At 41.9% G+C, this 25,403-nt stretch overlaps 1 protein-coding gene across 1 annotated transcript in view; it reads left to right on the forward strand.

Moving 5' to 3' along the window:
- The window catches only part of TPRG1 (tumor protein p63 regulated 1), a 135,180-nt gene that overhangs the window by 103,794 nt on the left and 5,983 nt on the right, over window positions 1–25,403 (forward strand). Inside the window, exon 4 of the mRNA XM_036758206.1 lies at window positions 18,055–18,208. Coding sequence (XP_036614101.1) covers window positions 18,055–18,208 — 154 coding nt within the window. The remainder of the gene's footprint in view (window positions 1–18,054; window positions 18,209–25,403) is intronic.

Here is a 25,403-nt window from a genome sequence, read left to right on the forward strand (position 1 = left end):
GGGGTGGGGGGGGGGCAATGGAGGGAAGGCAGCTGGCTTCCAGGACAACCCTGGGCTCAGCCAGCCCCTAGAGCATTCTGATGGTGGTGGTCCCCCTTCCCTTGGCCCTGGTTCAGAGAAATTCATGCCATGCCCTTCCCCTTCACCCCCTTAATGGTGGGCTTTTACAAGCGGGTTCCTAATTGTTACATGTCATTCATCAGGAATTTAAAGTCTGTAAGTCAGTGATTGGAAGCCAGATTGGAGGGAGAGATTCTGTACCACCCATGACTTCGCTATTGTCTCCCTGTTTTAAATGAGATGACGACACTGTGCCAGGTTTCTCAGAACAGAGCCCAATGTAAACAGAGCAGGGGCCTGGTCAGTGTTTTTCTAAGCCTCCTTTCCCTCTTGCCCCCTTTTTTACTCTGAAGAATGGGTGCTGGAGCCATGCCAGTGTGGGGTGTTAAGGGCAGCATTCTTTCATACAACTGTTTCAGTGAGCTCATCAGGATTTGGGGGCTGGGTTAATTAAAAGCTAGGTAACCTCTGAGGAGGCTTTGATAGAAAAAACACAGAGAAAAGTTTAATTGGGAAGGGAGCAAAGGAAGGCTCAAGCGTGGGCATTTCTTCCAGCACCCAGTTTATTTCTTTTGTCCTTAAACTAAAATTCTCTTTAGCAGTTTCAATTCAGAGCAGTTTTAAGTTGCCAATCAGAGCTGAATTTTGGGCTGGTGTGGGCACCACCCAAATCTCAGAATATGCCCTGGACCACTGACTTTTAAGAGATTGTGAGAAGAGACCCATACAATCCTGCTAATGGAGGCTTATTTCCTGTGGGCCCCAGGGAAGTAATGTTTGGAGATGTGCTTATCAGAACGGTTGGAGTGTTCCCTTCAACTAAGTCCTAGAAGGCCTGAGGAGAGGCTTGGATTTGTTTTGTTTCACTCCTCTCTTTGTTTAAAACTCAATAATGAGGAGGACCCTGGTGCAAAGGCAGAATTAATTAAAATGTTAAATTATTGTCATTAATATGATGATGCTTATGCTTACTTCTGGCCAGGGACTTTGTGGGCTGAAAGATGACACTGAGGAACATAGGCTTTTATTTCTGTTGCTCGTCATCTTATATCTTTGTCATTGCTCTTAACTTATTGATAGGCTTTGTTTTGTCTCAAATAACATTTCTCATCAAACATGAGTCAGAGGTTCCCAAAATGGGTGCTACCACCCCATGAGGATCACTGAAATTATCCAAGGGGGCAGTAGGAGCCTCTGGTGCAATTGTGGGAAGGAGGCATTGAGTATAAATAAGGGGGGTGGTGGAAGCAGAAGGAAAGAAGTGAAGATAATTTTGAAAAACCATTCACACTGTTTCATCTGTTGTATAACAGAGCTAAAGTCAAAGTGCTTACATTAATTTCCTAATAAACACATAAAATGCAAGTTTTAATTCATAAGTGGTCAAGTGCACTGACAGGTCTTAACAAGCAAGTGTTGACAGGCAAGCTTGTAGCACATTGTCAGAAAGTCCAGCATGCATCAGTAGGAATATATGCATGTAATGACTTGTTTACAATAAGATACTATATGGTCACATGACGGATTATCATGTTATCAAAATTTCAACACAGAAAAAACCCCACCAATTTATCATATATTATTAAATTTAAGATGTGTCATTTCTATATATATATATATATATATATATAGGTGTGTGTGTGTGTGTGTGTGTGTGTGTGTGTATGACAGAAATTAATTATTTATTTACCACTAAAGGAACATTTGTCACAAATTTTGAGTTGTCTTCCAGGGCAATGACACTTTCCAACTCTTTCTAAGGAGTAAAGGAGAAGAAGATGGGGAAGAGAATTCCTTTTTTTACTGATATAGTTTAGGTTTGGGGAGGGAGGTGAGAGGAACAACAACACTTCTTCAAACTTCATCTTTCTTCCCTCTCCTTAGAGATCCCCAAAATGTCTAGACTTGGTTCTTTCATGCTTATATCAAAAGATAATAACACCAATACTCAAAGAAAAGCCCCAGAGGCGACTCCAATTTCTGAATGTGTCAATTGATTGATTTTACTTGAAGGGCTCATCCTAAATGCTTTTTTATTTATTTATTTATTTATTTTTTAATTTAAATTTATTTATTTAATTAACATATTTGGTTTTCAGCATTGATTTTCACAACAGTTTGAATTACAAATTTTCTCCCCATTTCTACCCTCCCCCCCACTCCAAGATGGCTTATATTCTGGTTGCCCTGTTATCCAGTCAGCCCTCCCCTCTATCACCCCCCTCCCCTCTCATCCCCTTTTCCCTTCCTTTCTTGTAGGGCAAGATAAATTTCTACGCCCCCTTGCCTGTGTATCTTATTTTTTAGTCGCATGCAAAAACTTTTTTTGTTGTTGAACATCTGATTTTAAAACTTTGAGTTCCAAATTCTCTCCCCTCTTCCCTTCCCACCCACCCTCCCTAAGAAGTCGAGCAATTCAACCTAGGCCACACATGTATCATTATGTATAACCCTTCGACAATACTCATGTTGTGAAAGGCTAACCACGTTTTGCTCCTTCCCAACCCATCCCGCTTTATTGAATTTTCTCCCTTGACCCTGTCCCCTTTCCAAAGTGTTTGTTTTGATTACCTCCACCCCCATCTGCCCTCCCCTCCATCATACCCCCCTCCTTTTATTTTTTTTTATCTTCCTCCCTCTTCTTTCCTGTGGGGTAAGATACCCAGCTGAGTATGTATGGTATTCTCCCTCAGGCCAAATCTGATGAGAGCAAGGTTCACTCATTCCCCCCTCACCTGCCCTCTCCCCTCCTCCCACAGAACTGCTTCCTCTTGCCACCTTTATGAGAGATAATCCACCCCATTCTATCTCTCCCTATCTCCCTCTCTCAGTATGTTGCTCTCTCATCCCTTAATTTCATTTTATTTCTTTTAGATATCTTCCCTTCATCTTCAACTCACCCTGTGTCTGCTCTCTCTCTTTTACACACACACACACACACACACACACACACACACACACACATATATATATATATAAAAACACACATATATATATACACATACATACACATACATACATATACACATAGATATATACATACATACACATTCACTTATATATATATATATACATAAACATATATATATATATATATATATATATACACATATATATGCATATTCCCTTCAACTACCCTAATACTGAGGTCTCATGAATCATACTCATCATCTTTCGATGTAGGAATGTAAACAAAACAGTTCAACTCTAGTAAGTCCCTTGCAATTTCCGTTACTTGATTACCTTTTCATGCTTCTCTTGATTCTTGTGTTTGAAAGTCAAATTTTCTATTCAGTTCTGGTCTTTTCACTGAGAAAGCTTGAAAGTCCTCTATTTTATTGAAAATCGATATTTTGCCTTGGAACATGATACACAGTTTTGCTGGGTAGGTGATTCTTGGTTTTAATCCTAGCTCCATTGACCTCCGGAATATCACATTCCAAGCCCTTCGATCTCTTAATGTAGAAGCTGTCAGATCTTGGATTATTCTGATTGGGTTTCCACAATACTCAAATTGTTTGTTTCTGGCTGCTTGCAGTATTTTCTCCTTGATCTGGGAGCTCTGGAATTTGGCGACAATATTCCTGGGAGATTTCTTTTTGGGATATATTTGAGGAGGCGATCGATGGATTCTTTCAATTTCTATTTTGCCCTGTGGCTCTAGAATATCAGGGAAGTTCTCCTTGATAATTTCTTGAAAGATGGTATCTAGGCTTTTTTTTTGATCATGGCTTTCAGGTAGTCCAATAATTTTTAAATTATCTCTCCTGGATCTATTTTCCAGGTCAGTGGTTTTTCCAAGGAGATATTTCACATTGTCTTCCATTTTTTCATTCTTCTGGTTCTGTTTTATAATATCCTGATTTCTCATAAAGTCACTAGCTTCCACTTGCTCCAATCTAATTTTTAAAGTAGTATTTTCTTCAGTGGTCTTTTGGACCTCCTTTTCCATTTGGCTAATTCTGCCTTTCAAGGCATTCTTCTCCTCATTGCCTTTTTGGAGCTCTTTTGCCATTTGAGTTAGTCTGTTTTTTAAGGTGTTGTTTTCTTCAGTGTATTTTTCAGTATTTTTTTGGGTCTCCTTTAGCAAGTCATTGACTTGTTTTTCATGGTTTTCTCGCATCCTTCTCATTTCTCTTCCCAATTTTTCCTCTACTTCTCTAACTTGCTTTTCCAAATCCTTTTTGAGTTCTTCTATGGCCTCGGGCCAGTTCATATTTTTCTTGGAGGCTTTTGTTGTAGGCTCTATGACTTTGTTGTCTTCTTTAGGCTGTATGTTTTGGTCTTCTTTGTCAGCAAAAAAGAATGCAAAGTCTGAGACTGAATCTGGGTGCGTTTTCGCTGCCTGGCCATATTCCCAACCAACTAACTTGACCCTTGAGTTTTTCAGTGGGGTATGACTGCTTGTAGACTAATGAGTTCTATGTTCCACGTTTGGGGGGGAGGTGCCAGCTCTGTCAGACCCGCACTACTCCTTCCCCAAGAACCCCCAGTCCAGACTGGGCTTAGATCTTCAGCAGGCTGTTGCACTCCTGCTCTGATCCACCACTTAAATCCTCCCACCAGGTGGGCCTGGAGCCGGAAGTAACAACAGGTGTAGCTGCCCCACCTCCGCTGCCCCTGGGGCTGGAAGCCGAACCGCGAACTCCTTCCACTCCTGCAGCTTTTCCCACTAACCTTCTCCGCAGTCTTTGGTGTTTGTGGGTCGAGGGGTCTGGTAACTGCCGCAGCTCACATATTCAGGGCGCTAGGGCCCCCTCCGCCCGGCTTCTGGTCTGGATCGTCCACGCCGCTCAGGCTGGGCTCTGCTCCACTCCGTTCCCAGCTCCCAGCTCCCAGCTCCATGTGGAATAGACCTCACCCAGAGACCATCCAGGCTGTCCTGGGCTGGAGCCCTGCTTCCCTCTGCTGTTCTGTGGGTTCTGCCGTTCTAGAATTGGTTCAGAGCCATTTTTTATAAGTTTTTGGAGGGACTCGGGTACGGAGCTCACTCTAGTCCCTGCTTACCAGCTGCCATCTTGGCTCGGCCCCCCCCCCAAATGCTTTTTTATGACAACACATTTTCCTTGGTGAGTTTGTCAGGCTGCCCTCTCCAAGTCTACTGCTCTGCAGTTGGCATGTTGATGACCCAACCTGTACTTGGCACCTGGTATCTGCAGCAAGATTCACTCAGGGTGAGAACACTGGCCACCTGTGGAAATAGAACCAGTCCACTCTATGCCAGGATGCTTCTCTGAAGACCATTTTTATGATAACTTCATAATACTCATTGTCTATTCAATAAAAATTCATGAAAGGCCATCTTCCCTGTGCAATGGATTAAGGCAGATTAGCAGAAAAGTCCCTGTATTCATGGAGCTTATAGACTAGTAGATGAAGTGGCAATTAGGACTTGGATTAGCTGTGACACCAATCTTCCCGTGACTCCATCTTAAGAACGATCAGTTGTGCCCTCTCACTTTGATCCTATCTCATGCCTAAAGGGTGACCAATGCCACCTTTTTTTTTAAATGAAAAGGTCAACCGTGTAGATAATAGACTGAAAGAGAAGGCACATTCGAAGTCATTGAACTCAACTTCTTTATTTTGTGTTTGAAAAAAAAGGAGGCCCATCAAGGTTACTTGAATTTCTCAGATACGATGGAAAGTATGAGGCTGAGATAAAATATGGATCCAAGTCCTCTAATTCCAAATACAAAACTCTTTCCATTCTACAAAACTGCCTTCCTTACCCTCATGGAACTTATAGTCTAATAGACAGGAATGTCAAAAAGGGGACTTAGATAGTAAAGACATAAAGAAATCAATCTTGTCATGGGTTTATTCACTGGAGGATTCCTGGTTAACCACTCTCACATCTGGATAGTTCCCATATTCCCTGAATGTAAAGGCCAACCACCCAGATCATAGATTTACAAATTCAGAGATGAAAGTGAGCATCAGTGTCATCTTTTCCAAATCTCTGACTTTACAATGGAGGGAATTTAGATTTAAAGACATGAAGAGACATATAATTTTTGAATTCAAAGGTCATCCCAATAGATCATTGATTCAGAGTTGGAAGGTCATGGATTTCAACTTCCTCATTTCATACATGAAGAGATGGCAACTGAGAAGTGAAGGGATTTTTCCAAACTCACAGTGGGTACTTGGTGGAAGAGGTAGGATTTCAACCACCATTTTCTGACTGGATCCAGGACTCAGTTTATGGCATCTCATTGCCTAAGCAGTTAGACAGACGAAGCCAATTTTCTAGCACTTCCCTGAATGTCTAGAGAGGCAGCTTGCAGAAAGGGGTTTGTCTGAAGCACATAGAGAGGTGTCAGAAAAGCAATGACTCTTCCTCTCCTTCATACATGGATGATGGGTGAAATCTCAGTGGGGAATAAAGGTACAGGGAAAGAGGACATAAAGGTGGAGAAGTATACTGCACAACACTGAAACCAATGGGCTTGGGAGGCTCCAGCACAGATGCATCCCTGCCCCACAGGTAAACTGCATGCACACAAAACTGAACAAATTTATTTCCACACCAGGCTGTTTCTAGTTCAATAAACCCTGGGAATATGGATGTCTGGTAGGTGAGATATAATCCTGAGAGCCTGTAATGAAAGTGCTTTCTATCAGTAAAATGGAACTGCCCTCAAACCTGATAAATTCTTCCTTGAGAATAGGTTTGTCAGAGAGGATAGAGAGCTTGCTTCAAATTCAGAAGATCTGGGTTCAAATTCCATCACTGACATGCACTGGCCATGGGGTCCTGGACAAGCCCCTTCACTTTGGGACCATAGGTGACTCTCAAAGTCTGTTAAGGTGCAAGAGCAATACTTTGTCTGGCTTAGTGGATGGATTTTCTGGGCTGGGAATTTCCCATATCAGTGAAATCATAGATCTAATCAAAGGAAGTAGTAAAAAATAAAATGATATCTTCCGGACTCATTTCTTCAGTATAGCAACCAAGTTATAAGGGAATCAAATATGAAATTTTCTTGATTAGAGATATCAATTCTGCCATCTGATGCATTGTTGTCTTTGTAGTCATGTTTGTGCCCTAATGCATTTCTAGTGACTGACAAATCCTGTTGCTTTTTGCTGCATCTATCCTCCTTCTGTGGCCCCAATCCTAATTCAGACCTTCCTTTCCTCCCTGATTCTACTCTATGCTTCTAGCTCTTCCCCAAACCCCAGCCCCTTCCAATACAGCTCTGACATAGTCATCAAAATAAGCACTGTCAAGCACAAATCTGAACACATCACTTCCTCAAGGAACTTCAGTGATTGATTCTCTTTGCAAATAAGATGAAATATGAAAGCCACAGGTTGCATTTTAAAGCCCTTTGGAGTCTGGCTTTAGTCCACCTTCCCAGCCTTATTATACATTACTTCCTTTTTCAACATCTACTATTCAGCTGAATTCATCTACTTAGTGCTCCCCCCAAAATCATTGCATCTCTTACCTTTCTGTGCCTTGTCCTATCTCAAGATCACATGTGGCCTTGAGGCTGCAGGTTCCCCACCCCTGAGTCTATCTTCCACGCCGGCAATGTATCGCAACGTATTGCCTCCTCACCTCTTCTTTTTAGTGCACTAGACTTCCTTTTAAGGAATAACTCATAAGTTTCCTGGGTCTTTTTGTAAATGAAGGGAATGGCCCACTCCAGATTATAACCTATGATCTAACCTACATTCCACCTTTGCAGGTAAGTCTTTCCTGGTCTTTGTGACTGCCACAGTTTTCTCCTTCCTACAACTATCATCCTTAAACTAGATCTTTAACTCTTTTTATGTTATTTTTTTTTGAAAGTCATCTCTAAATGACTGCTTTTTTTTTTGGTTTAGAATTTGTTGACTTGCACAAAGGGAAAGTTCAGTAAATGCCTTTTAGATTGGATCCCATTGAATTTCAAAGAAGCTGCATATCAGAAGAGAGCTCTCCTTGGAATCAATAGAACTGGACTCAGATCAAGGCTCAACCACTGTGTGACCATGAGCAAGTGACTCATCCTCTTTGAGTCTGAGATTTAGGATCTTTCAATTCGGAGTAAGATATACCCTTCCTCACCATGCCGAGAGCCATAGGGAATGGAGCTGGGATTCCACTAATGTAGATTAGAGAGAAGTTACCATTGCGGAAGTTCCTTCTGCCAGTACAACTATCGCTTCCCATTCAACTTTAGGTCTCAGAGAATGGCCAGAGCACCAGGAGGTGAAGCAACATGCCCAGGTTGCCACAGCATGTCTGTCAGAGACAAGACTTGAACCTCATTCTTCCTCCCTGATTTTCCTCACTTCATATGGTGACCCCATGCTTTTTCACTGACTGAACCCTATGCCACTGATTATCTTCCTCTTCCTCTTTACCATCTGGCTTCCTTCACCTCCCATCTAAAATCCCACCTTTCCCCAACAGCTTTAACATGAGAATTTTCTCTGATTCATTGGTATATGTGCATATGTGCACACACATATGTATACACACATGTGTACATGTATATACACATATGTACATATGCATATAGACCTATATCTATGTCTGTACATGTATACATACATGTATGCATACGTGTGTGTGTGTGTGTGTGGATAATTTTTGTTTTGTCTCCTCATTAGACTGTGAACTCCCCGAAAGCAAGAACTTCTATATTTGTTGCTGTTTCTCTTTCTTTCTTTGTCTCCCCAGTGCTTAGCATTATGCTTGGAACATGGAAGGCACTCACTAAACTCTTGTTAACTTGACTTTCAGGACTTTGAGAATAGTTCTTTAGCCATTGTTGTACTTGTGTTCAACTCTTCATTACCCCGTAAACCAACAATCTGTGGGGTTTTCTTGGCAAAGATACTGGAGTGGTTTGCTATTTCCTTCACCAGTTTTATGCAGGCACGAGTTAAGTGACTTTCCCAGAATCAAACATCTACCAAGTGTCTGAGGTCAAATTTGAACTCTGGTCTTTCTGATGCCAGGCCCAGTGCTCTATCCACTTCTCCACCCAGCTGCCCTTTCTCTAGCCAATATCCATTAGACCCCCCCAAAAAAGCTGCGTCTCACTCAGTTGTTGTAATGTTAGAGTAGTATGTAAAAGTGCTTCCTTTTCATTAATGCCTGGGCACTTGTGAACTGTTATTTTTTTTAAGACATCCGGTTCCTTAGGGGGCAGGGAAAGTGTCTTTTCTATGATTTTGAAATACTTCTATGGATCCATGATTGCCCTCTGGGCAGTGGCTCAGATTTTGACAACTTTATGCCGTTACCACCTCTGTGACATTCTCTTCTCAACTCTCATGAATCCTGCATATTTCACGGATTCTCCTGCAATCCTAAGAATAATCAATTCTCAGGTGGTTCTGGAGGCAGGTGATGAGGATGCCACAGGCAGCATGCTGGGCTGTCCCTGGGCTGGTCACATGTCCCTCTCACTACAGGATTGAGCCCGTTGTCTGGGGAGGTTTTGCTGCATAGGTCCTTCAGGCGACTTCTTTAATGCAACTTTTCCTGTGACAGTCAGAGGTTGCTCCATTTTCAATATAATGAGCAGCACCTCTCCCCTCTCAAGGACGAGCAGGTCCAAGATACTTCTGAAGGTTTTCCAACACTCATGGGACCATTAAAATTAATCTCTTTACTCTTGGGTAGGGGAAATAACCAAGGGCTGCTGTGAACTAAAAGAGGACTGCGGTCTACTCCTGCTGAGCTCAGAGGCCATAATCACAAGAACAGGACCGAAGCTACTGACAGTTTGCTTTTGGCTTGATGCAAAGGATCACTTCCAAATGATCAACTTAGCCACAAGTGAAATGGGTGACTTCAAAATGTAGTGAGTTCTTCATCACTGCAAATATTCAAGCAGACACCATATGATTATATTTCACCAACCTTCTGGAGACGTTTCTAGTTGAGACGGAGGTTGAACATATAGGCCTCTGAATTGCATTCCAGCTATAAGACACTATGATTTTAATATCCTCTAAGAACACTACAAATACATGATATTACACTTCATTTTTTGTCAATGTGAATAGGCCAAGTCCCTTTAATCTTTGTAGTTAGGCTATCCCTCCACCTGTCAGTCTTCTTTATGGATTTCCTGTGAGTCCTGTCCAAATTCTGGAATTGTGCTCTGCTTTCTCCCTTGCTTCCAATATGGAATAAATCAGAGTCTATTGAGTTTCTGGACCACCCATGTCAATAAATGGTTAAGCTTGCTGAGCCCAAGGCCCTGGAACCTTCTGGTGCCGAGCCAGGTGAGCAAAGAAGAGAGAAAGGCAGCACCTGCTGATGGGTTTGGAACAGCCGGGGGCCATGGATAAAATGTAAACACATTCTGAAAACCCTATTGTTTGACTCTGTGCCAGCGTCTTTTGGGTTCTTGTCATGGAAAATATTCGTCTGAGGTCATATAGTCAGCAAAGTAGCATTTAATACCCTCCAAGGTGCCAACTCCATGCCCCCTTTTGTGCTAATTAAATTGGCAAAGGGCTAACATTTCATGAAGCCCCAAAAGCCTGTCTTTCAAGAACACAGATTGTAAAAGAATGAAGAAAAAAAATAGTGTGCTCCTTCTGAACTGATTTCTTTTTTGATTTCTTTTTCTCTCTTCCTCCCCTTTGTCCTCCCTTAGCCCATTCTCTCTCTCTCTCCCACCCTCTCTCTCTACCTCTTTCTCTCTCTCTCTCTCTCTCTCTCTCTCTCTCTCTCTCTCTCTTTCTCTCTCTCTCTCTCTCTCTCACACACACACACACACACACACACACACACACTGTTTGCTCACTGTGACTTAGAAGCACACACCCAACATTTAGAGCAAAAGTTAATGTCTGTGCTTCCTCATAAATTGGGATCTGTTGCCTTAAGCTATGTTTTTAATTCTGTTGTTAAGCTTTGAGATTTGGGAAGAGTAGAAAGGAGGTGTAGCTGACTGAGGTAATGGAGGCTCCCATCCTCTTCATGGAGGACTTTGAAGCACTTTTTCTTCCATTTACATTGTTTGAGGGAAGAGAACCAGTGAAGGCTAGCAAGGAAGTACAATGGGGAGGAAGGAAGCTTGTTATGTCCTGCCATGAGAAAAGAGTAAGAGCCAGCATCTAACAGTGTCAGTCATGGAACAGACTGCACATTTTATGGATTTCAATAGAGGTGTGTCCTTAGAATTCTTGGGCATTAAAGGTGGAAGAGACTTCCAGCTCCACTGGGCTTAGAGTTAGAAGGGATGTTGCCAATAATATTCTTTTTCAACTCCTCATGTTAGAGATGAGAACTGGCCAGAGAGGGTCCTCCTTAATCAATCAATCCACAAGGATTGATTAAGTACCAACTAGGAATCCTAATTCATTTAATCTTTATGCTTAGGTCTTCTCTTGTCCACATGTCTTTATGAACTGGTTGTGAATTCTCTTTAAGTTAGGAATGGTACTCATCTTTCTCTCTTTGTTTCCAGTGTATAATAAATCCCAGAGGTCAGTGAGATTGTGGGCCACTTATATTAAATAGATGGTTAATTTTGCTAAGTCCATGACCCTTTTGGCCATGCCCAAGTGTGTAGAGAGGAGAGAAAGCACTGTATCTGGCTCTGACAATGCTTTATAAAAATCACTTTAGTCTTTTATCGAAAGTTACACACATGGCCAAGTTGGGATTTGACTCAAAAAGAGTAAGTTTCCCCTTATACAGCAATAGCTGGCTGACCACCTATTAGAGATACACACATACATAGAAACCCATATTTTTCACACACATACACATACTACATATATATACATACATGAACCCATGTATATTTCACACACATATATGTCTAGATGCCCTCAGATGGTTCTCCTAGCTCTCAAAAGTCTGTCATTCTATGACCCTGATCCCAGCACTCACAGGATATGAGAAGAGAAAGTGGGTTCCCATCTCATACCCATCGTCCCCAAGATATTCCTTATATAACATATACAAAATATACAAAAAGTGTTCCTCTAGCCTTTTCCTGTAGAATGAGTATCTGTCAAATAAATTTAAACTGAGTATAAGTTCCCAGGTCAGGATCTGTGGGTAAGGTGGGCTGCCAGGAATGAGGGTCAAGGGGAGAGAGAACCTCAGTATGAATGGATACTTCCTCAGATCTGTCTCCCTGGCCCCAGCCCATTCCAACCTTTGAGCCCCAAGCATAATGCTTCCACAGCCTCATTCTCTTATATCCTCATCCTGATTTGGTGTGGTTTTCCTGAATTGTCTTCCGCTATGATGTTCTTGTTTTGCCACACCCATATGTGGGTGTGCCTCCAGATTCATGCCTAGTAATCTGAACCTGACTCTGGTTGAACATTTTCTCAGTTGCTTCATCTGTGAAAAGAAGGGGTTTGTACTAGAGAACCTCCAAGGTCCTTTATAGTGGTAGAACCAGGGCTCTGGAAAGGGTACTGGTTCTTTTTGCTTTACTGAAAACAGTCTTCTCAGCTCAACTAGGCCTAAATCTAAAGCTCTAAGTAGATGTAGCCCCTCCCACCAAACCCTTACCCCATGCCCATTGTAACAAGCCTTGTCTCTTGTACTTGTTCGACTCCCAATACCACCTTCATGGAAAATACTAGTGGACATTAAATGTTGGTATTCGATCAGCCGAGAAGTGACTTCCCAACAATGTCCACTATAGCTGTTGAAGGACAGGGTTCATTGAAGGCCCTGGATCTAGACATCAGAGGGACCTCATAAATCATTTTATTCAATCCTTTCATTCTACAGGTGAGAAAGCAGAGACTCAGAGAGGTTGTGAATTGCCCAAAGTAAAATAAGTACAAGGCATTAGGTGCAGGATTCCAAACTAGGTCCAGTGACCTCCAAATCACCAGCTTCACAACATCCCACTATTGCAGTTTAAGCCTCAAGCTCAAACTTCCATAATTTTCCAGTGAGAAATCAGAAGCCACCAGTGGATTCTGTCATTTGGGTAGAGGGTCTCAGAAAGATAGAGTCTCCTGTATCTTCTTGGGCATTCATGTTCTCACTTCATTTGGGGGCAACTATGGAGGGGGGTAACAGGGAATATGTGGATACTACACCCAGCTTGGCAAATTTGCATCCCTTTGGGATAGAAGCAAATTTGCGCACAGCACATAAATTGACATAAAAAGCAGTAAATAATTCCATTGTGCAAGATGTTTTAATGGACTTGAGCCAAAATGCTCCATTAACCACACATTCGTAGAATATTCATTGAGTTTGCATTCTGTTGCCAGAAAGGAAGAAAGAAGGAAAGCCAGACAGACAGACAGAAAGAAAAGAAGAAAGAAAGAAAGAAAGAAAAAAAGAAAGAAAGAAAGAAAGAAAGAAAGGAAGGAAGAAAGGAAAGAAAGAAGGAAGGAAGGAAGGAAGGAAGGGAGAAAGGAGGAAGGGAGGGAAGGTAGAAGGAAGGGAGAAAAGACAGAAAGAAAGACAGAAAGAAAAAGAAAGAAAGAAAAAAGAAAGAAAGAAAGAAAGAAAGAAAGAAAGAAAGAAAGAAAGAGAGAAAGAAAGGAAGGAAGGAAGGAAGGAAGGAAGGGAGGAAGGAAAACTGTATAATGCAGGAGGTTTAGAAATGTCTTCAACATCTGAGGAGGTGGGAGGGAGGAAGGAGACTATAGAGGTATGCAAGATTTTTTTAAGAACTTTTTTCCTTCTTTCTTTTTTCTCCCTAAAGGATTAAGTATGAAAATGATTGGGTTTCAGCTTTCAAAAATAATTGTCAAAATCTGAGAGCAGGGTGGGAGCTTGTGCCAAATGTTCTCCTTCATTCTTTATTGTACAAAATAGCCAAATCATGTCTTGTACACACTGAAGTATGTGCTCAGTGTGTCTGTTATGGGTATGTATGTGTGAGTTTGTGGTATATGCATCCACACACACATACACACACATTGGCTTGCATTTTCAGAAACCAGAACAGCCTCCCTTCCCAAAATTGACAAAGTCAGGAAGTGACAGCTTAGGGATGGCATCACCATTAAGCTTTGGCTTTTCACTCCAGAAATCCCAGGATTTGATTTCCAAGAGCAATGAGACCTCCATGGTACTTGGTTGGGATGTCTAGAGTTTCAGGCTTTTTGTTTTGGCCACAATCGGGTGCAAAGCCCACGAGCTTGAATTAACCTTCAGGCATCTCTGCACCCAGAGACAGCTAAAACCGCAGACCACAGCTTCTGACAGATGCATGCCAAGAGTAAAACCCACGGACATTGTAGTCATATTACTCAGTGCCCCTACCCCACCCCCCCAATCCTGCCACCAATCCCGCTCCCATGTATCAAAAGAATCTCTGTGGCAATGCTGAGCACACCACGCCCAGCGCACCTGGGCCTTTGAGGTCTGTGCTGGAGGAAGATGGACTGTCCTGCCCTGTGTGTGTGTGTGTGTGTGTGTGTGTGTGTGTGTGTGTGTGTGATAACAATAATACTATTAATAATAAGTTGATGGAAGAAGGGGAAAGTGCAATATTGCTTTGTCACCACTGGAATGTATCGACATGCCATCATCCACATCTCTGCATTTGTACAATCTGCCTTCCATACCTGGACCACACTCATTCCCTAAATCCAACGTTCAAAGCCTTTGTCTTCCTCCAGGGCTCAGCTACATTTCCTCCTTCTTTGCAAAACTTTCCTGATTCCTCACTTCCTGAATTTTTACTGTTCTCTCCCCCTTCTGCTAATTTTCTTATACTATTTTCTGCTCACTCAGTGTATATGATCCATACCACCCGCACCACCACCCCGCTTCCCAGTAAAATGAAAGCTCCTTGGGCACAGGTGTTGTTTCGTTGGTGGCTTGGTATTCTCAGTGCCTAATGAGCACGGTGCTTGCCATACAGTTGACATTTAAGGTGTACTTGTTGAATTGAAAGGAATGGAATTTTACCAGGATTTATTTATTCAAAGGGGGAATTAGAGCAGTCTACCAAAGCAGCTTTCATGAAGAAGATGAATCAACAGTGATTCAGGAAGCTCACCAATGCCAAAGTCATTGCCAAACCCAATAGCCTTCCTTCCATAAATCCCCATCCTACTGTACCTCTCTGCAGGGTATGGCTTTGATCCCAACTCATCTCAACTTGTAACCTTGTTCCTCCCTCAGTATTCAGTGCTCCTCCTATCCCCACTCTCTCCTCTTTCTTGATTCTCTTTTTCCTCTTACTTCGCATGTGGGGCTGTGAATTTTCCAAAGTGCAGGTATCATATTGGCATTCTGCTGTTCCTCTTCTACACTTTCCTCCCTAAGATCTCATCTATTGCTAAGATTTCAAATAATATTTAAGTAGTCATCTCTAGCTTTGCTTCTTCCCTCAACTCTCAGTCTCTATTTTCCAAAAGGCAGATGGGTTTTTCTACCTGAGAATCTTGCTATCATCTGAAATTCAATATCTGTGCCAAACCAATGTCCTAGTACCACACAATTTACTATCCTTCTTGGTTTCCCATTTTGGGCAGTGGCCACCTTATTCTCCAGGACATTTGGATTCTAAAGTCTGCATTCTTTGATTCTCTGCTCTCTGTTTTGCACTTTGTCGAATTAGTCACCAGGACCTCTTATTACTTTGTGATGTCTTTAATACGTATATTAAATGGGCTAACCACTGCAGAGAAAGCTGATGTCACAGTTGTCAATGCAGACAGTTTCTATGCATGGGGCTTATCTGTGGGCCATGAGCAATGCCAAAAGCTAAAAGACCAGGCCAACAGCATCCATCAAGAATAGAAATGGAGTTGGAATTATATCTGGGGCAGGAAAAAAGACAAAGTACTTTGCATATAACAGCTGCAGCAAATCCAAGAATATCTTTCCTGTTAGAAAATGTGGAAATGTTGTTGGTCACAAATTTATCGTTTTAGTCCCCATCGATCTCCCACTGAAATGTCAGTGACTTGCCTGGCATCTCATAATCAGAATGTGTTAGAGGTAAGACCTGAATCAAAGTCTCCCTTCCTTCAGGGAAGGTTTTGATCCACTATATTGAGATGCAAATACTTGTTGAATGTAATAGAATTGAATGCCCCTTTCTTGGAACCAACACTAAATATCGATGTGGAACTAGTTCTAAGACTGGCTTGATCACGAACTCTATACACCATGGATCATGGTGTCTTCTGTGGAATCAGCATCTCAGAGTTGGAAAGGCCCTCTGAGGTCAATGAGAACTGGATTCCCCTTTCAACCTTTCATGAGAAGTGCTTGGTCCTTCAATCTCAACTTGAGAGACCACGTTAATAGATATCGAGCTGAAAGGGAATTTGAAGGTCCTTGATCCCTCACTTTACAGAATGAGGAAACTGAGAACACTAGTGACCAGACCTGTGATGTGCCCACAGTCATCGCTAGGAGTTATGCGACAAAGCCAAGTTTGGAATCTGGCTCTTGTGCCTTCAAATAGAGCCTGTTCTAAAGAAACACATTTCTTCACACTCCTCCCTGAAGCTGTCCATTCATTTGAAACAGCTCCATTGTAATTGTTGGGAAAGAGTCCTTACATTTGTCCCAAATCTGCCTCTTTGTAACTTCTGACTGTCCTTACTGGTGCTGTGGCTAAATAGAATGCATTTAATCTCACCTTCTTGAGATACCTCCAGATACTTGAAGGAGGCTAATCTGTCCTTTCTCAATCCTTTAGTCTCCAAGCTAAGCATTACCAGCTTCTTAATTTCTCTTTTCCAGGAGCCAGGCTCATCCCAGAGATTATTTACAGTGACTGGAGGATTGCAAAGGGAGAGGGAAGAGCTGGGTCCTTTTACCAGGTTCCACTTATCCTACTTCCCAGCCATCCTAAAGTTCTGAGGGGATTCTAAGGAGCATTTGGTCTAGGACAAGGGTGGGGAACTTGTAGCCTCAAGGCCATGTGTGGCCTTCTCCATCCTCAAATTTAGCCCTGCGATTAAATCCAAACTTCTCAGAATAAATTCTTTTATTGAGGGGATTTGTTCTGGGAAGTTTGGATTCAGTCAAAGGGCCACACTGGAGGACCTAGAGGGCCACATGTGGCCTGGCGGCTGCAGGTTCCCCACTGCTGGTCTAGGACCATTCGTGGAGAACCACAGTTTTTCTATTCAGTGACTAGGATAATGCCTTTGGGCCCTTGGATTTTGTGAGTAGCATGCCCTTAATAAACATTTCTTAGTTCAAATGAGTTAACTATATAAGTTCATTCCTTCATTGGGGACAATCCTCAGACAGTGACAGAAGAGCATAAAGAAAGAGGACTTGCGTAATGGAAGAATAACCAGACTTGAAGTCAGTTCTGACCCACTAGCTGTAGAACTCTGAGCCAGCAATTAATGTCCCCAAGCAACAGTTGATTTGTGTGCAAAAGGGACATAGTGATACTTGGTCTAGCTATTTCACAAGAGTTGTCATGAAGGAAGAACTTAGTAAATATGTATTGGACAGAATCCAAAGTGTCTCAATTGAGCTTAGCCTTGTGTCACTCCATTTCTCCTTCACCTGATATTACAGGTATGTATCACTCTTCCAAGCTCAGAACTTTCCTTAAATTCACCTTCAGAATATGCCATTTCTGAGATTTCCAAAGGTCTAGTCCAACAGAAGCTCATCCTTCATGTCATTTAGGCTTTTAACAAAAGTATCCCTGAACTGGAGGGTTTTTTTTTGTACAAGGGGGAGGAGTTGGCAATATCATGGATGGATTAGTGGCCTAGAAGTCAGGAATCTGAGTTTGAATGCTGCTTTTGATGCTTCCTAGTTATGTAACCCTGTACAAGTAATTTTCAGTCCAATATTCTTATTTGTAAACTGGGAGTGGTAATACTAGTAGTAGTAGTAATAGTAGTAATTACCTCCCAGGTTTGCTGTGAGGACCAAATAAGATAATGTCTATAAAGTACTTTACAAGCAGCAAATTATTGTACCAATGTCAGTTATCATTGTTATTTATAACTAGAGGAATTTCTCCCTAGCCAAGGGCACCTAAGTTGTAGAAACTTCACTTTGAATTGTCTTCCTTATAAATCTGATACTGAACCACTCTTTTTCAGGAGGCAGGGTGAAGGTATCCGCATCTCTTGGGGAAAGAGCAAGGAGCAGTCCATCTTGTCCCGCTGGAACCCTTGGTCTACAGAAGTTCCTTATGCTACTTTTACAGAGCACCCCATGAAGAACAGCAGTGAAATGTTCCATGAAATTTGTAAGGTAGGCATGGCTTTGGATGGTTCCCTTGGGTGAACCTGTCTCAGAAGCCACAAGTATTTAAAGATATAGATGCAAGAAAGAGTAGATGATGGAGTATATTTGGATAATTTAATTTAATTTCAACTACCTTCAGTTTACTACTTAATGTCCGTTTGACCTTAGGCATACTCTTCGCTCTATGTAGGTTTCAGTTTCCCCAACAGTAGAATGAGGAGTTGAACTGGACCATGGATTCTTAATCTGGCACCTGTATTTTAAAAAATATGTTTCTTAGAGCAGCATACTTATCCCAACATGCTTATCCCTTCTTTCCCCCTACCAAAGAGCCATCCTATATGAAAATAGCATTTTTTTTAGAGAGGAAAAAAGAGTCAGAATGACTGATCAGTACATTCAAAAAACTCAAAAATTATCTGCAAGATGTAACACCTGTGGACCTTCCACTGCAAAGAAGGGGTTGTTGACAATGTCCTATCATCTCTCTTCATTTCAGCTGTTTGATCTCTACACTTTTATTACATTTAATTTTGATTTGTTGCTGTATGGTTGTTCTTTCCATTTCCACAGTCATAGCAATCATGTGTATTGTTTTCTTGCCTCTGTCGACTTTACTCTGCATCAGTTCAGTAGTTCTTGCTAAGCTTCTCTACATCCATCATATGAATCATTTCTTATAGCACAGTAACATTCCATTAGATTCACATATCATAATTTGTCCAGCCATTCCTCTTACATTCGTAATCTTCTTTGTTTACAATTGTTAGCTATCATAATAAGTGCTGTCATGAGTCTTTTGGAGTATATGAGGACTTTTTTTTTCCTAATCGTTGGCTTCCTTGGAGTATAACCCTAGTAACAGAGGCATTGATTCAAAGGGTATGGGCATTTTGGTCATTTTATTTTCATAGTTCCAAATTATTTTCCAAAAATGGTTACACCATTCCACAGCTCCCCTAACAATGTATTAATGTGCCTGTCCTTCCACTCACTCATCCGAAACCAAACCTCCAGTAAACAGCAGGTCCAGGGCCCATAGCCAAGTCTCTTTATTTAGTAGCTCAGTACTCTTTCCTTTGGGCCATGGATATTTCTTTATGGATGCTATAAATGATTAATGAGACAGATATTTGTGATCTTCTTCTGATTTACTTTTTAGCTTATTTGATACACTTCTATAGGCTTTTCAAGGTCGAGGGACGTGATGGATGAGTATGAGGTGCATCTAAGCCCATCTGCCCCCTTGGAGTCAAGAAGAGCTAGCTTCAGAAATCACTGCCTCTGATGCATACTACCTAAGTGCACACTGATCATTTCCTTAAACTCTCCAAGCCCCGGGCAGCTCTCCAAGAAAGACTCCATCGAGGTTATTGATAATATTGGAGAGGTGATGATCTGCTTTGGAGGAAGCACTTTCTATCCTGGGGATTCCCCATCCTAATATGATACCACATCTGGACAAAATGTAGGTCTTCCCTTCCATTTTTCCCATGGAACCTCACTGTAACCCCTTAAGGAACAAAGTGCAAGTGTCCCCACCTCCATTTTTCAGATGAGGGAGTGGAGGAATGGTTCTGATCCCAAAGCTCTGTGTGTGCTCTTTCAACAATATCACACAAGCTCTTGATTTAAATTTGGATCCTAAAGCATTTGCTTACCTTCCTACAATAGATTTTCTTTTTTGGTCCATGTGTCTGCTGCTCCACCTTTTGTAACTGAAAATCACAGGAAGTAATCACATAGAGATTGAGAGCTATTCAAGTCCAGACTGTGAAGGCCTGACTCATTGGAGATAGAGGTCCTGGTAGTGTTTCCTATTGTGCAGATTGCACGTGGCAGCAACCTGTGGCCAGAGGGTTGGTAAGACTCGCCCAACAAGGGAATTTGCACCCTTGGGCATAAAACCTGTTCTTGTCACCCTGTGTCAACAGGAAGCAAGGGGTGGCTTTTCGAGTGAAAGAGGAGATGATGAGTTGGAGGTTTTGTTGGCATATGAAGTGAGCCCCTGGTGAAGGGCCCAGCAACAATGGAGGTTATGGGCAGGAGACTTACAGAAACAAAAACCCCAAAGCACCCAGCAGCCTGCATGCAGCCGGAGTTGTTAGAACTTGATCTCCTTTTGTTGAAAAAGGGGAAGGAGGGGGGCAGCTTTTTCAGAGAAATATGCTGCTAGTGGCATTCATGTCAGGTTACATGGCTTTACTGTCACCCAATCTGAGCTCTGCTGCCAGAAATTCTCCAAAGGAGAGCCTTTCTGCCCCCTCTTTGCACTCCACACATGCTGTTTTTTTCTTCATTCCCATTAACTTCCTTCTTTATGGTCAGCAAAGAGAAATTGCTGAAAACTAAACACGTTTGACTTCTGATGAAATGCCAAAGTCCATGCAGGGGAAAGTGTATCTACCTCCTTTTTTGACACTTCCATTCAGAGAGGATGAAGAATTTTAATGAAACCTATGACCAGAATTCTAGGGAACTAATGAGTCATAGATTGTTATAGGTCTTCAGTTGAATGAATTTGCAGTCATGTTTTGATGCTCAAAAATGTCAAGTGTTTCATCTCTTCATATACATATGTCTATATCTAGATGTAAATGTATTTATATAGCTATAGAGGGGCAACTAGGTGGCACAGTAGATAGAGCATTGGGATCGGCATCAGGAAGACTCATCTTCATAAGTTCGAATCTGGCCTGAGACATTTACTAGCTATGTCAAGCTGGGCAAGTCAGTTAACCCTGCTTTTGCCTCAGTATCCTCATCCCATCTTCTGTAAAATAAGACAGATAAGGAAAATGCAAACTATTCCCCCTTGTGTACACACACATACACACACACAGAGTATGTGTGTGTGTATATGTGTGTACGTGCATCTACGTATATGTATTATATATCACATACAGTTATATGTGTATAAAGAGATGAAACACTATATAGATATATTTATATATCCATATAGAAAAGAGAAAATAGAAATGAAACATGACATTTTTATTATATTGTCGTTTGGGCTTTTCAATGGGGAGGGACCCCATTTGGGCTTTTCTTAACAAAGTTACTGGAGCAATTTGCTTCTCATTTTACAGATGAGAAACTGAGGCAAATACATTAAGTGACTTGCCTAGTGGCAGACAGTTAGTAAGTGTCTGAGGCTAGATTTGAACTCAGGTCTTCCTGACCCCAGGCCCAGCATTCAATACACCGTGCAACCCAGCTTGTCCCTGTGTGTGTGTGCGTATGTTTATATATGTATACATCCTTGATATATATTGCAACCACTATTACTTTGACTTGGAAAGCTGAAAGGTGTCAGAAATTGGGAATGGTTGGTTATTGTCCTTCATTCTCAAAGAGGACCAAAATGACACCCCTATGTTGGGTGCCAGGTACATTGTGTCCAATTGTGGCTGATCAGAACAACACAAGCTCAGAAAGCTCGACCACAGGTTGTACACAAAGAGTCCCTGTGAATGTTTGGAGCAGAGATGTTTCTAAACTTGCACTGCTCACAATCTTTTGAGCTTCTTCAATTCTTCTTTGCTTATAGAGTACAGAACCTTCTTTGATGTGGGCATGCCATGCCATGGCAGTATCTCCCACGTCTCACAATAAATACCACAGTTCTTCAGAGAGATCTTGAGCATGTCTTTGTATTGCTTCTTCTCATTGCCATGTGAGTGCTTTTCTTGCCTGAGTTCTTGGTAAAATGGTCTTCTAGGCAAATGCATATTCAGCATTAAAACAACATGTTCAGCCCATTGGAGCCACACTCTCTGCGATAGAGTCTAAATGCTTGGCAGTTCAGCTCGAGAAAGGACCTCAGTGTCTGGTACCTCATCCTGCCAGATGATCTTCAGAATCTTCCTAAGACAATTCTAGTGGAAACAATTCAGTTTCCTGGCATGGCTCTGCTAGACTGTCCAGGTTTCACAGGCATAGAAGAATGAGGTCAGCAGAACATCTTTATAGAACTTCAGTTTGGCAAGCAGCTAACACATCTTCTCTCCCACACTTCCCTTTGGAGTCTTTCAAACACTGAGCTAGCACTAGTGATGCATACATCTATGTGAACTTCCCTAGAAGATTTACTGCCAAGAAATTAAACTTATCCACAGCATTCAAAATAACTCCATTTTCTGCAGCCACTGGTTCCACATAAGGATGGTATAGTGCTGGCTTCTGGAGAATTTCTGTTTTCTTGGTGTTCATCATTAGGCCAAAATTAGCACAAGCAACAAAGAATCAATACATTTTTTTTGTCTCAGACTCAGAGACGGCATTGAGTGTACAGCCATCAGAAAATTAAAAAAAAGTCATGCACCAACTCTCCCTCCACTTTAGTCTTGGCTTGTACCTTTTCAAATTAAATAATTAATTGTCAGTGCGGTAGCTGACCTCTATGCAATTTTTATCTTCAGATCTTGGGGATACTCTGCTTCTATTGAGGGAAATATTGATTGCTTGAGAAAAGCAGATGTCCTCTTGTTAGATAGAGTGTAAAACCTTTCCATATGTAGGTTGATCTAGCTGGCTGCTGCTGACCTTTGTAATTCTTCAAATTTTGTGGTTTCATTGATAATCAGTAAGTACTCAATCTCAATCAATGAACAATTATTAAGTGTTTGCTGTCTGCCAGGCACTGTGCTGATTACTGGGGATAAAGAGAAAACATTTGAGTGGAGAGATATGGTGGCTGAGTGTGTAGGCACCAGGTGAGCTTCCAAAGGAAGGCACCACAAGTCTTTCCATTGGACCTCTGTTCTTTCTCATTGGATACTCTCTAAATAAGCAAAGAGACTCAACTATGGTGTTGTCAATGTTGTTGAGGTGACATATTTCTGGCAGCTTTTGAAAGTCAATAAAAGACAAATCCAGAATGCTGTTTGACCTCGTTGGTAACCGGGCATCCCTGGAGTTTATTCAATAGGGAAGTGACACAGCCACGTGTGCACTTGAGGGAAATTCCCTCGGCAGCTGAGAGGAGTCTGCATCAGAGAAGGAAGAAGCTTGAGACACTGAGATCCATTAGGCTGTTTTTATTCTTTATCATTCTTTGCCCCCGAAGCGCTTATAACCTTCTGCCTTCTTTCAAAGATCTGTGACTGTGATAGCATTAATAAAGGGAACTCCCTGAAAAGGAAATGCCTTCCACCAATGCAGGTCAGCATCTTCTCTGTGACATATGGTCTTGAATTGCTCAGGGTACTAAGGGGCTATTTACTTGCTCAGGTTCAAATAGCTATTGGGTGTCAGAGGCCGTATTTGAACCCAAATCTCCTGCCTTGAAGATCTGTTCTTTGTCCACCAAGCCTCTCTACCTCTCTTATTTGCAGTTAACAATAATGTTATGTTATTGCCATTTAGCATGCAAAATAGTTTCCCATAACACCCTGCAGCCATAAAATAAAATAAATATTAAGTGTCAGGTCATAAGTATTCTATTGGATGTTTGGATGGTTTTAGCTCCAGCCCCGAGTCTCTGGGCTCTGCTCCTTTCAGTTTAACCCCCAATCGATCAATCAATCAATCAATCATGCAATTGATTTTCTTTCTACTTTACCTAGATTGGCAACCAAGTCAACAAGCATCTGCTTCTGGGTCAAGACTGAGTATACACCTAAGCACATTCTGTTCAGAGGAGTGTAGGTCCGACTACAAGCCGCCGACTCAAGGCTGGCCCACTGGGGCCTTTGTATGGAATCTTGTGCAGTCCCATCTTCTGAGTGGAAGAGCATTCACTCTTGTGAACCTCTGAATGTTTTATCAAAAATTCTTCAGCTATTCCCTGCCCCTAGCCACTCTACCACCAGGTAGACCTTTTCATCCCTGATTGTTCTGCCATTCCATGAGTCTGTTCATTCAACCACTCAATCACTCATTCATGCATGCATTCAATAAGTATTTTAAGTACATAGAGTGTGTAGAGTTCATGAAAGCAACCTTTATGAAACTCTTGCCGTTGGTTCTGTGGTTTTACAAATAGTATAGTCATATCCCTCTCACCCTGTCATTCTTAAGATCATAGATTTAGAACTGGAAAGGATTTCAGAGGCTATCCAGTCTAATGATCTCATTTTACATACAACTGAGGCTCAGAGAGTTAAAATGACATGGCCTTGCTTTCATGGCTAGTAAGTGTCACAGGTGGTATTGGAAGCCCAGTCTTCCAGTCTTGATCACTCAATTCATCCACCATCTCATACTGTTTAGGCTAGGCCAGGTGAGTGGCTACTCAGTTTGAGACTCTGTGGAGGCACTCTTCAGGGGATACCATAGGCAGCAGGCATAACTGAGGGACAAGATACCATAATGCCAACAAAGAGCATTGGCTTTGGAGTCAGGAGAAATCTCATTGAATACCCAGCTCTGCCCCAATTACCTTTGTAAGCTTGGCCAAGTCACTCAGCATTCTTGGGCTTCAATTTCCTCCTTCGTAAAATGAGAGGTAGATTAGATGACTCCTAAGGTCCCTTTTAGCTCTAGATCTCCACTTCTAGGATGCTAAAAGAAAAACAGACGTCTTCTGCATTCCAAATAGAGGGATTTCTTAGATTGGCAAGCTCAGTTGTGGCTGGAAGGCAGGAAGTCATTCTGTAGTCTATATACCACAAGTATTTAACTCAGAGGATTCCCCCAGCCCACGTGAGCATCACTGGTTTCATTGGCACTGGGACAGGGTAGCTTCCTGCCAGCCTCTCACAGTGCAGGTCTGTCTTAAAATGGGACCAGGGTGGGGGGGAGGGGCTGGAGAGGTATATTGACCTCTCCTCATTTGAAGGTTGCTCTTAATGGAAAGCAAATCTCTCCACCATGCCCACCACCCCATTCCCCCACCCTGCCACATTTTCTGAAAATAACAACATCTAACCCTTGACATATAGTGACATTTCCAGTTCTTGCTATATTCCATCCTCACCTACAACTTATCCAATCACTTTCTTCCTTCAAGACCCAACTAAGGTGCCAGCTTGTACACAGAGCCTATCATGACCTCCCCCCAAGTATCAGTGTACTCCCTCCACAACTACCTTGTATTCCTCCACTTTGTTTTCATTTTATTGATTGTTTATGTTTATTCTTTATAAAAACATGAATACTTCCCTTACTCATTATAAGGTAATCTTCTTGAAGGCAAGGAATTCTTTTTTTCTATATTGTTGTCCCCAGGACCTCATTGAATGGTTAGCACAAAGTAGGT

Source organism: Trichosurus vulpecula, chromosome 4 (genome assembly GCF_011100635.1).
Source record: "Trichosurus vulpecula isolate mTriVul1 chromosome 4, mTriVul1.pri, whole genome shotgun sequence".
NCBI classification, from domain to species: domain Eukaryota; kingdom Metazoa; phylum Chordata; class Mammalia; order Diprotodontia; family Phalangeridae; genus Trichosurus; species Trichosurus vulpecula.